Source organism: Amblyomma maculatum, chromosome 6 (assembly GCF_055883805.1).
Source record: "Amblyomma maculatum isolate TAMU_Amacu chromosome 6, ASM5588380v1, whole genome shotgun sequence".
In the NCBI taxonomy this organism is placed as follows: Eukaryota; Metazoa; Arthropoda; class Arachnida; order Ixodida; family Ixodidae; genus Amblyomma; species Amblyomma maculatum.
This window is the reverse complement of record NC_139349.1, coordinates 153,586,203-153,599,753: the sequence shown is the minus strand read 5'-3', so window position 1 is coordinate 153,599,753 and position 13,551 is coordinate 153,586,203. Positions and strand designations below refer to the sequence as shown.

The following is a 13,551-nucleotide window of genomic DNA, read 5'->3' as shown; positions in this document are numbered from 1 at the left end:
TAAAGGGCTTTAGAGTCCATACTGAAAGACTTCTTTAAGGGAGGAATGCGTTCGGAAACCATGGAGAAGTCAAGATATTGCACCTGCTTCAAGACCAGGATCAATCACTTCAGCAAAATTACACGTTATTTCTACTAGTTGCCTCACACTTCAGAGTCCTCCTGTGAATCTGTGCTGCCTTGCGCAGATTGAAATATTTTAACCAAGATACTTCATAACTTTTCTATAATATCTTCCATCATTTGGCCTGCACGTCTCAACAAGTTGTTTATTCCCACCCTTGTGCATAGGCATGATTCTCGCGAACAACCAATCTGTAGGTGTCCCACCCGTGTCCTGTGATTCTGTACAAGAAGGGGATACCTGAGTCGCAGAGCCTTTGCGAAGCATATATTAGATCTATTTTTCTGGCCCGGATTACTTTTTTATGTCAATGTGTAAAAGTAGGTTAAGAATGATCAGTTATCATAATTTCCTGCATTTTCATTCTGCGCTCGTGCACCGGAAAGTTAGAAACACGTACACAAAACGGAGCATGAGAAGTAGAACGGACTACCGTTTTTACGCTATTTTATACTGTAATAGTTCTGCAATTGGGATTGGTTTAGTAGAAAGTAAAGAAGCAGTACCAATCAAAATTCTCGGTGGACACTTGCCCATGCCATAAGAGAAGTTAGCAAGGTGGGAGGGAAAAAAGGGCGTGAAAGAGGTTTATTGAAGGATTATAATGTTAACCACATGGATTTACTTTCACTAAGCAAAACGATCTACTTTAGAGAAAAATTAGTGTTCTCTTAAGTAGAGCGCCCACATTCATCTCGCACGGTAGAGAATAGGATTGATTGATTGATTAAAACTTATATTTACACCGATTTAGGAGGCCCCCAACTCCCCGCTCCTGACACGCCGATCTGAGGAACGGGGGCTGGAACCTCCGCGACTAAGGACTGGCGAACATATATTGGTTATTGAACCATAGCTGACGTAGCTAGAGGCAGAGTATCAAGGAAGCTCCAGCGCTCGCCCACCGCGGATAAGTGCCAAACACGTGATCAGACCACGTGGTAGCTTCTTGAAGGGAAGAGGCCATGCTTGAGCGAGGTGCAGAGTTGGAGTACTAGACACGCGAGCAGCCGCTGCTGCTCAGCAATATGCGACTTATTCGAACGTGGTACACTTTGCACACCCATCAGGTGGGACATGAGTGAAACGCCGCGCATGTCAAGTATTCGATGTCACGTCATTCAACCGCAGAAGCGATCTGTAACCCATGTTAAATATCCCCAAGTCATTGAAATTACTCCGCAGCCCTCCACTACGGCACACCTTTCTCTCTGTCCGCTTTCACTCCCACCTTCCTTCCTTCCCTTACCGCGTGGCTCAGGTGTACACAGAACAAGAGTGGCAGGTACTGTTTCTTTTTTTCCCTGTGAAGCAATTAATATTATTATTATTATCTCTAGCAAGCGCGATAGCGCGCCGGTCGCCTACTCGTTTATCACGTTTGCATCTCGCCAGCGTTTAGCAGTTAATTTGCCATGGCTTCTGTAACGTAAAGTGAATTACGAGAGCATTTCATTGTGTTTTAGTGCTACAGCTCATTTGTTGCTGCGTTTGCTTTATTTTCTTTCTTATCCTTAAATTTAAATAAATAAACACTCGAAATTAATAATAAATAGTATAATTGATAATTTAATTCATAATTAATATTTATCTACTTGGAACTGTTCCAAACTATTAGCATGTATAAATAATTTCCTAAATTCTGTAAATGCATTATTCTGATATTAGTCAACTGAGGGACGAGTTAGCCGATGTGCTATGCGATGTCAGTGCACGTTAAAGAACCCTAGGTGGTCGAAATTTCTGGAGCCCTCCTCTACGTCGTCTCTCGTATCATGAGTCGCTTTGAGACGTTAAACCCCACAAACAAACAAACAAAAAGTTATGTTTGGTTTGGTTTGTGGGGTTTAACGTCCCAAAGCGACTCAGGCTATTAGAGACGCCGTAGTGGAGGACTCCGGAAATTTCGACCACCTGGGGTTCTTTGACGTGCACTGACATCACACAGCGTCTGGATCTACACAAGGCACTGGTTTAAAGGACATATGTTTGGCGGGATGTGTAAGCTCTGTCATCTGGTTTGTAGTTAGGGTAGTTATTTTTTATTAGATTGAGTACGTGTTGTTTATGTAAGGAGGAAACTTCGTTTTGGGCGAAACTTTTTCCTCGATAAGATCTGGTAGTAAAAATGCGCAAGACTGCATCGCGTCGCATCATGTATCAATTAATTTTTTTTTCACAGGTACTTATCGTAAGAATCCGACTGATTCAACTCGAATTGTTTTATCAAACGTTTCAGATTTGACGTCACAATGCGACTCAGGTTATTGGAGACGCCGTAGTAGTGGACACTCGGCTTTTTAAAATGGCACCTATAATTTGCTGTTGTTGTTGCTGTTGTGGATGTAGGAAGAAGAAAAAAAAAACATGCACTGGCCTGCTACTGGCTCTATAGCTGAGCCATCTCCGCTGCCTCGTGCGGACAGAAGAGAGAAAGTAGAGAAGAAAAAAAATGAACAGGGAGAGAAAGCCGCGCGCCGGAACAGTCGTCGTCCACCACCAGTGGCGAGTGAAATTACGGCTTAAAACAGATAAAACTTTGATGGCAGGCTAGCCCCGCCGCAAGCGGCGTTGACCAGCCCCAGCCCCGTAGGGCCAGGAACAGCCACCCCTGCAATTTGCCCCTTAGCACCAGAAGTTGCTAGTGTACAAATTACTAATTGGACCAAACTTCTAATACGCATCTCCCATTCGGCCTTCTAAAGAAGCATACCTATCCAATTCACTTGAATCATTTCAGAACAGAGCAAATAGAATCGTTCATTGCTTGCACGCGTTTGAAATCAGTATATCTTCGTTAAAATCATAGTCGAACCTACCTTGTCTTGCTCATCGTCGTCGCATTGCCAGTTTATGTTTATTTCGCAATTATTTTTTATTGTGTACTAAGACAGGAACCCCCCATTTGCACAGACCCACCACGCATCTCTTCTCGCATCAGCCATCAGCAGCAAGGATCACGACCTCGCGCCCGCACGACCTCGTTCGCTTCGTCATTGTTGCCCCGGACTGCCAGTGACTGGAACAGCCTTCCCCGAAAACTTGCAACCATCACCTGCCCATCCACTTCCCTTTAACGCATTACACGCGTACTTGACTAGAAAAAAAAATTGTATACCTTTCTTTTTTCCTGTACAGTTATTATGCATACTTCCTCTGTGTTCAGTTGTATATGTTTCTCCCATTATGTATAATACCCGATAAAAAAGCTCTTCAATGTGTTAAAAAGTGACGGGGAATGAAAGATCCTTAAACAATATGTCGTTCTTGCCCTTTTCCGGATGTCGAGTGCCGCGGCTTCGCTTTTCAGGGGCTACTTCTTTCCTACAAGTTAAACACGACCTCGTGGCTCAAGAATGCCGAGCCACTGTCCGGTGTTCCCGTCATGTAGCCCCTTGAAGGCAGGCGGCGCTCGTGGCTTTTGCAGACTAGCCGAGGATTGAGAAGGTGTCAGAACCTGTGCAGAGGCATTTTCTTTGTCGGGCCGTATGTGGCAGTGACCCAAATGTGGGGCTCAACGCAGTGTGATGGAGGCTCTGAGTATTCGTGCACCACGCACTTCTCCTGACCGCAGAACGTTTCTCGTGGCTGCAAAATTTGCAAACTACACCAATATTACTATTGAAAGCTGTGCACGTTCAGATGAAAATAAAATTACGGACGACTGCTAATTATGCACTTTGGCATCGGCACCTTTTGTTCGAAAATGGAGCTGAATATGAAATGTGTACGCTGCAGTAGAAGCCTTTCTACAGACTGAAGGTTCTGACTCACCACCAGGTCACCGTCGTCGTCCACCGTGTTGCAAATAATGCGCGTCACTTCCGCTTGAGTCTTGCCCGGAAACACCTTGATCTGGGTATCGAATGCATCGACCACCTGCAAGAGACAAGCGTACCCCTCCTTCAAGCTGCTCGCTGGGCCTTGCGTCATTGAAAAAAAAAAGAACAGCCCTTCATTGGGTGGAGCTCTTGTTTTCTGACATCACGCATAACTCTTTTCTCGCGTAACATGACCAGGTCAGGCTTTTTTTTTAATCCTTAAGTATTTATACGTGCTTCTTTCTGATAAAAATGAATTAAATTTTTCCACCGCTTGATTCGAACCGGCGACTTGAGGACTGACAGGCCTTGCTGATAACCATTATGAAGTGAATAGCATGGAATTTCCTGAAGACAACTGCCTTGATGCAACACTATTTGCTGGCGGCTGCCGTAACTTTCTTTAGCTCCTATGTTTTATTAAAGCAATCCTTTCAATGGTAGTGTATTGATTGAGGCCCATTTATTTAGTCCTTGGTGTCTTCTCAAGTTTACTCACACTGCCATATGACCATTGCAATACAGCCGGCACACGAGCTTGAAGCTTTCTACCGCGATATTGTGTATTGGAAACGTAGAATCTCCCAATAAGCGCCCAAGACACTGTTACCAAGTAGCCCACCTATGCAGCGTAAATCTGCGAAAGGTATTTGCAACTAAAACAAGAATAAATTCAGCGGAGACTATTAGGAGATGGCTTGCAGTCGGCGTCTTGTAGGCACTGTCTTCGCGACAGTTGAGCACTAACATGGCCATGGCTGTTGGAGGCCAGTCGACCACTGAAATGGTTGATGTTCTTCCGAGCATTGGTCGCCGCGTGTCGAGCAGGTATCTGACGGAGTTCGTGAAGATTCGTGATAAGAAGCGGCGCACACTCTTAAACACAAAATAAAGCAATCTGCTCCAGCTCGACCCACACTCACAAGAGTCGTCAATCGTTTTGCGAGAACAGGGTCGGCGCACCCTCAACGTCAAGGACGTTGCTCAGTCGTGAGTGAGAAGAGCTTGAAATTTCTGTATTAGTTTATGTAAACATCAACCGAAGGCCAACAAACCACCATTACTCCAGTAGAAAGCCGCTCTTCTGTTCTAACAGTTCTCATACAGCACAGCATGTACCCGTGCAAGTTATGGGTTAACCTCTCTATTATGGTTTTTGAGAAGTTGCTGTTGTGGTAAATGCTTTCGCTTTATTTCTGGATAATTAAAGGCGCGAAAGGACAAGATGAAATTGAGCTCTGCTGAAGGGGCAGTTTGCGACATGCGCCTTCGATGCGACCACTCCTACTGCCCGACCCGTCAGTGAGCGAACGAGTGAACATGAGCTAAGCGTGTAAAAGATGAAGGAAGGTGCACATAGCATCGCAGCTCATTCCCGTAACTGCGAACCTTGTTTTTCTAATGTGCGCAATCTTGGCAGGTCAAGAAAACATAATACGATAGCGAAAGAACTGATAGAAGCGTTTTATATCGAAACAAAATGCAGCTTGTGCATAAACGAGACTTTAATTTGGCTGTATACGGCAGAAAAGGAATTCCTGGAGCGTGCGTTGGCACGTTGGTCTTGATAATCAGATGACTTGGCTGTGCACATGACGATAAAAAGCCAACTATGTATACAGGTCGGGGCATGCTATTTACTTCTAGCATTTTTCACGTGTTCTCTATTTGAAACCGGCGGCCGTGGTAAGTGCAAGCCGGCAGTACAGGTCAGTGCGCTTTCAGGTGGACAAATCAAGTTTTCTTATGACCGATACACAAGATGTGAAGACGTTTCGTGTGTGCAGTGAATAAGTGAAAAAAGAACCTTCGTCCTGTCGTCCACCCTCACGTTCTTTCTGCCTTTTTGCGTCTTTAAGTATCCCAAAATGAAATATCCACTTTTGTCTCCTTTATTCATGGGGCAATTTTGGAATTTTAAGCCCTGCATACGTTCCCACGCCATACCTATGACTCCGGGATCAATTTTCGCCACGGATAAAACTTATTTAGAAAAGTAAAAGCTTTGAATACGTCGCGCTTAGTGTGTTCTTCTTATACCGGTTTCCATTGGGCGAACAGGAGCAAGAGCAACGAGCAGCCAGAGCAGCGCACGAGAGCACTGGGGACGCGCGGCCGACGCCGCCGCCCGCGCGCTCTCTCCGGGCATTTCCCACCGGACCCGACGCGGACCGGGATTTTGATTTCAGCCCAGTTTACAAGTTTTAAGAAATATGTGAATATTACAGATCCACGCAACAAACTCTTCCCACCCCGTGCAAAGGGCTGGGGAAGGCTAACGAGCGGGTGCTCCTGCGCCTGCTTACCAATACAATGTTGTGCCCGGCTACTCTAAAACATTTTGATCCACAATTCGACGGGCTGTACTCGCACTGTGGGGAGGTGTCCGACACCTACCACGTGATGTGGGCCTGCCAGAAAAACCCATCTTTGGCCCCTATCCTCAACCCCACCCGAGAGAACTGGGAAGCGACCCTGTCCGGCTGCTGCACCCTAGAGGCCCAAAAGGTCTTACCGCAGCGCGCCCGGGCCGCGGCAAACGCCAATGGAGTGCCTGGCTAGGCATCCCACCTAGTGTATCTCCTCTCCCCAACGGAACATTCACTGCTCGAAGTGCTGCGTAGCGATGGAGAGCGCGTTACGTCAGGCGTCATGTGATCAAACTTTTTCCGCGCTCGCTTTACCCGTATCCTGACCCGACGTCGAAAAGATCACGTGACTTCCTCCGTTCTCCCTGTACTCCGCCGCTGGCGATGGAGCACCGAGGACTGCTCTCGGGACCCCAAAAGCGCGCCTCCTCTGCCGATAGAACACAACGCTGCTGCTCCATGTTCGACCACTGGTAGGCGCCGCAACTGGCGAGAGCACTTTTAGTGCAGCTAAAAGGGTCTCCTTCTCCTGTTCGCCCAACGGAAACAGGTATTAGGGCACAATGGCAGAAGATGTCCTTCGTCCGACCAATTCGAATCTACTTAGCCTTACCATTTGTGGCACTATTGGTCTGGTGCAACGGTAGAACTTCGTCAGCTGCTCCATGGTCATTGCTGCCAAGGAAGAAGGAAAAGTTACATTTTCGGCGCTCTTCGCTCTATCGCAAAATTCACCTACACTTATTGTCCCCCACTCTGAGCGTTGCGCACCTTAGAGCAAACGTGCGGCCGCATTTAAACACTCATGCACGTGATCGGATAACAGAGACATGCGTAAATTGCCGACAGAGTTACAGTGAGGCGCCATTGAAACTCCGGAAATTTTCAAAAGCAAGCTTGAGTAGGCGTAATAGCGCCTTCGACACCATATTTTTTCTTCTAAATTTCGTTAAATTCTGTCCTTTAAAATATTTCGTTTTGAAATCATACAGAGAGATTTAGCTTGCCGTAGACGTACTGACGTAGACGTATACCGGTTTACCGTACCCGTCCCACGCAGGCGCAGTGGCCGCAATTGCACTCACCCCTATCAATGCTCGTGCGCAGGAGCGGTCCGCCAAACCGGTATACGTCTGCGTCAGTACGTCTCCAGCAAGCTAAATCTCTCTATTACTACTGTAGCATCTGTGCACATCCGAAACACGTGTTAGTAAGTGTTAGTAAGTAAGTAAGAAAGTCATATGCATCCCAACGCGTTCACTAGGTGCCCATTCTACACGCTCAACACTAACGAACCTTCGTGGTCTCTGCATGGCGTGTCCGCCTGGCACACTCAGCACCCATGTTTTAGCCCTAATGACGACAAATTTATTTAATTGAATTCCTTATACTTCCTGAAGTACCCCAGCTAGAGGGGACTCCTTATCAATTTTGACTTCATTTGGAACATAGGACAATTGTTCACCTTTCCTTGAGTTTGAGGTAGTGATTAGTTTATTCCGCTCTCAAGACCGCCGTCTTTGACATCTTCGGGCTTCCGGACGTTCGCAAACATTGCGCTGAGTAGCGTATTCGCTCTCGCGCCCAGCAGGTTGGTGAAAGCTTCGCCAGCTACATCAATTGCACGGAGTAGGCCTCTCCCATTTTTCTCCAATTTAACCCGATTCTGTGCTAGCTGCATCCACTCAACCCTTGCGATTCTCTTAATCTCATCACTAACCTAATTTCTGCCGCCCACTGCTAAGCTTTCCTTCCCTTGGAATCCAATCGGTTACTCTTAAACACCATCGGTTATCCTCTCTTTGAACTACATAACGTGTCCATGCCCATTTCTTCCTAATTTCCCCTAGAACACCAGTAACTTGAGTTATTTCTCTGACCCACTCTGCACGCTTCCTATCTCTTAAAGTTACACCTACCATTTTCGATTTCACGACCCCCTGAGTTGTCCTCAACTTAAGTGGAACCCTTTTCGTTAACCTCCATGTCAGTACCGATAGGATGCAAATGAAAATGGGGAACCATTTTCATGGCTTATAAGGCGTTCTTAACCTCGTCCTTCGCTACTGGTGGAACGTCTGATTGCTCTTCATTACAGCCGATTTCATCATTGTCCTGACTACCATGGCTGCTATAGAGGTCCTTATACAACTTCTTAGCTACCTTTATTATCTTGCCTATGTTAGTAATGACATTTCCCACCTTGTCCCTCACTGAATACACCTCATTTTTGCTATGCCAAAGTTCCTCTTCACAGCTTTCGGGATACGATCATTATATAGACCAGGCTCAACTTTCCCCACGTTATACTTCCATATGTCGGCCACCTTGCATCTATTGTTCAGCTTTGATATATCTGCCAGTTCTATCCGGCCTGTATAGTTGAAGGCTTTCATACTTTGGCATTTCTTATTAAATCTGTTGTCTCCTTAGACAGTTTGCCGGTATCGTCTCTAACAATTCTACCGCATACTTGCACCGCGCACTCAGTAATGATATCTGAAATTATTGTTCATTGTTTCATAGGCTAAAGTCGGCTTCCTCGGTTAACACTAAGACTATTCTGCAGCGAGGGCCTGAAGTCTTCAAATTTTCCTCTCACAGTTAAATCGTTGATGGCCTTCTTTCTCACTAATCTTTTCCGCTTCCTCTTCAAATACAAATTTTTTCTAGACCTTACCATCCTGTGGTCAGTGCATCGTACCTTTCCGATTACCTCTACATCATGAATAATGCTGGGGTTAAAACACATTATGAAATCAATTTTATTTTTAGACTCCCGTTAGGGCTTTTTTCATCTCCACTTTCGGCTCTTCCGTTTGCTCGAGAAGGCATTCATGATTCCTAAGTTATTGCGTTAAACAAACTCAACTAGTAACTTCCCCTGATATTTCTTAATCCAATGCCGTAGTTGCCCAATGCGTGATATCCAGCTTTCTTTCCACCTACTTTGGCATTGAAGACACCCATTAGTACAGTATAGTGCTTATTTACTTTCATCATTGCCAATTATGTTTTCGTCGAAGATTTCAACTGCCTGTTCATCATGACATGTAGGCGCGTAGGCTTCTACAACCTTCAGTTTATACCGCTTATTATGTTTAATTACGATTCCTGGCACCCTCTCATTAATGCTATAGAATTCATATATATTACCAGCTATATCCTTATTGATTAGGGAACCTACTCCTAGTTTTCGTCTCTCCGGTAAATGTCGATAACGCAATGCATGCCCGCCCTTCAATACAATATGCCTCATTTGGCCTCCTCACTTCACTAAGCCCTATTATATCCCATTGCATACACTCTAGTTCCTCTAACAGCCACTGCTAAACTAGCCTCACTAGCTAGAGCTCTAGTATTAAATGATGCTAGGGTCAGTTTTCCTATGGCGACCTGTCCTCGGAGCCAGGCTTTCTTAGCACCCCCTGCTGCGTCACAGGTCTGACCGCCGCCGTGGTTAGTTGTTTCGCAGCCGCTGGTGACTGAGGGCCGGGGTTTTATGGAGCTTATCATAGGAGGTTGCGGCCAATTACTGCACCAGGGTGGCCAACTCCTGTTCTGGTGAGGGAGTGCGTTGCCGGCATCAGGTCGCGCCCGAAATCTGTTTTTTAGGAAATTCCATCGACACGCGGTTTTTTAAATCCGGTAAAGAATTGCCCGGCACCGGGATTCAAACCGCGGTCCTCTTGCATGCGACGCTGATGCTCGACGTCTACTCCACCGCTTCCAATAAATATTTTAAATAATAAATAAGAGGAGCTCAAAATGCTTATTTATAGGACTCCTGACAGACAAAGTTTTTAAACATTAATAATATTGGAAGCATTTGATAGTAATAATGTATATTTAAGTATATTGATACGTGGCGAGGTTAGTGCACGAAGGTTAGTCCAGGATGACACAGCACACAGAGCACAGAAGCACGGAAGCGTCAACCTTCTTCTAGCACTGAACGTTGCTACCACTTTGTCTTCTTCTGTGTCACTGTTGCTAATCGTTGTCTTCTTTAGCGTCCAGCGATGCAGGGCATATATGTCACTTTACCCCCCCCCCCTCCCCCCCCCTACGAAAAGCACAGTCCCGGTGCGCACTAGGATGAACTACTGCAGAGGTAGTACGGCTTCATTCTGGCGACATGAACAATCTCGGTGCGTGGCAGAGAGGACTGTCGCGGCGGATGTACAGGGGCGATCTCGTATGTCACAGGAGTGACTGGTCGTAAAACACGGTAGGGTCCTGCGTAGCGTGGCAAGAGCTTCTCACACAGCCCAACTTTACGAGTGGGAATCCAGAACAAGACGAGAGAGCCCGGAGAGTAGTGGACATACCGGTGGCGAGAATCTGCGCCGGTTTTGAGAATTTTGGGAGGAGGCCAGCCGGTGGCGAGCAATAACACGGGCGGCGTCAGCTCGGGAGTTGGCGTCACGAACGTAGCAACTGGCACGGCCGCTCGATGGAAGCGCACTAGGTGCGACCTGCTACGTCGCCCGAAACCGGCGGGAGGCGCCTACCTCCCGTCGCCACCGCCGCGGCGCCACCGTTCGGGGACAGCCGCGCGCGGAGAGCTGCGCCTGGCTATGCTTTCAGGGAGGCGTCGGCATGGTAGAAGCCTTTTATTTTAAGGATATAAGAGCTCAGCTTCACACAATTTGGCAACACGAATTAGTATATACTGTCATGTCTAGTGTAACCATGTCAGCACTTAGCGCTTGCTCGGCAACAATGTATACTGGAGTGTATTCCGAAAAACTTAATGTGATGGTGGGTCAAGGTCACTTGATTGGAGAGCTCGCATTACCGTGATGTTGCATTCGGATCAAGTTGTTTGTCACACGAAAATGTCACCCGGCTGTGAACAATTCGAAACTGTTCAGCTGCCATGGTAGCCTAATGCATAACCACTTAACTATGTCGCGTATTCCGTGAGTAATTTTCATACCATTTACTCATTCCTGCATACAGCTTTTATACACAAATTGATGTCAACCTGTACTAAGCTGACAGCGCTATCCAATAAAAATATATTGTCCTACTGTGAGCAACCTCTGTGAAAATGCGACATGTAACCAACCTTTCTATTTCATTCTGACAAATGTTACATTGGAAATATGAAGATGTTTATTAGGTTAAATGTACATGATAACCTGGAATCTTCGACTGAGTTGGAGACAAACTTTTTACGCCAGAAGGCTATCCGCCATGGCTTCCCGCATTTTGCATGACCGAACTAAGCGCGCTTCATAGAGCCGGTACGTCTGCCTCAAGGTGCTACCTATATGCGCCGAAAAGATTGATTACTATTTTTATTGGCTGCTCGCAAACCCGTACAATTTTTGCTGGTTTGTAATTTTGAATGGAAAAACGCGCATCGAGTGTTCCTGTTGTGAAACTCTTAGCTGCGATCACAATGTTCATGCTTCAGAGCGAAACTGCAGCCGAGATTCAGCGAGCAGCCGAGTGCGCTTATTAAATGGCCACACACAAAAGAAGGAAGAAAATTACCAATTACAGATGGAAAACCTTTTGTGAGAGAGGTTTATGCCATAGCCATAAATGTCGCTCCACTGTTGAGTTGACATTTCCAGCCCAGCTCGCTATCAGTGAGTGCAGCAACTTAGCAATATCAAGCATAGCGCCTCAGCATAGGCACGATCATTGTTTTCATAGATTAGCTGCAGGTACTGTGCACAGTGAAAAAACAATGATGAAATCAAAAGTTTACACAGCTTGCTACTTCACCGGACCTCTTCAGACTTCATCATCCTGTTAATGAAGGTGCTCGTAAGCTGACAAAGCTTGATTACTTCCTTTGCGGGGTTCGTCAAGCCTCCATTGTCCTTGGTTTTCATCAACCTGTAACTGGTCCAGTTGACTCATATTTCCTGCAACAGGCTTTTGCACGACTTACATGTCCCCTCAAAACCATTAACAAATATCGCATAAATTAAGCAACACCCTGGTGGTGATAAACAGAAGTTGGGGTTCTTAAATCTCCTTGCAGAGCCTCGTTAGAGTACCCGCTCTTTGCTATACCTGCTTATTCATTAGAATCATTATTAGAATATATCATTAGAATGCAGCCTTAAGCCACCGAATTATATGAAATAGCACCCTACACATAGCTATATAAAGCCTCTCTTCACTGAAGCCGTACGAACGTGCTCTATAGGAGTATAGTGTACCTGACTTGGGATCTAAGGGTCCCACTTTCAATAATTCCCATTTCACCCTTACATCTTATTGACTCTCTGATTTGGCAGCTCCTGCCACAATGAACATGGCATGTGTTCTCATTGCGCCAAAGGTGTCTGGCCATATCACCAACGAACGTGCCTCTTACCAGAGGGGTATTTTTCCGACTTTCTGCCTACAAAGCGGGCGCCGGATTTTCTGTGGAACGTGACTTTTCAGTTTATCGCATCGACTTAAACAGTTTCAAGAGTATAAACAAATGTTGTATGCACAGGCTCCTTTGCTTGCAAGGCCACTCAGGCTAGCGCGGCAAAATTTAGAACAAATGGTATGCTTATATAAAAAAAACGCTTCGTACCGTTTTCTGATATGTCCTCGCACCATAACCTGCGAGAAAAGCTTCTGGTGCTACCTCATCGTGTTCATCTGCTTCACAACACATCGTTAAAAATCCTAGTTCGCTGGCCAGCTCCCTGGTAACTAAATAGGTTAAACAACGTGACGGGAACTCAGCAAAAGAGGACGACACAACTAGCGCGGTTGTGCCGTCCTCTTCTCCTGTGTTCCCCTCACGTTGTTTGCATTGTTAACCTATAATTAATCACCAACAAGTCCAATCTGCTGTCCCTTGTAGCACACGGGCAGAGGCAAAATATTTTGTTTTTTTTTTTGGGGAAGCCTTACCATATTATATGTCCCTTGTAGCAAATTCAATGGCAGCTGATAGCGCATTATGCTTCAGCATCTGGACTTTTTAACCTCAGCGCCGCTTTCATTTCAGAGGAAGCGAGTGCATTTCTACTCCTCTCTACTGCCTTTGTCTGAAGCGAGCTCACCAGATAAAATTTGAGGGTCTCTTAGATGTCTCTTAAGTGGAGGACGGCGAAAGCCTGCCCTTGTCCTATCATTTGCCTCTCATCGTTTGCCACAGTTCGTCATTTCAAGTCGTCGTTTGATATATTGGTCGTTTCCCAGTCATGATGAGTCTGCCTGCGTAGTCATTGTAGCCCTTACCACTCATAACTTAGCAGGTTACTCATTTA

The 13,551-nt window shown here is 45.9% G+C and overlaps 1 protein-coding gene across 1 annotated transcript in view; it reads right to left on the bottom strand.

Moving 5' to 3' along the window:
* Nucleotides 1-6,986, bottom strand: part of LOC146187094 (uncharacterized) — a 37,555-nt gene extending 30,569 nt beyond the window's left edge. The window contains exons 1-2 of the mRNA XM_084608176.1: nt 6,927-6,986; nt 3,898-4,002 (exon numbers count right to left, since the gene is read on the bottom strand). Of these exons, the coding sequence (XP_084464302.1) occupies nt 3,898-4,002; nt 6,927-6,986 (165 nt within the window). The remainder of the gene's footprint in view (nt 1-3,897; nt 4,003-6,926) is intronic.
* Nucleotides 6,987-13,551: the final 6,565 nt, after the last annotated feature.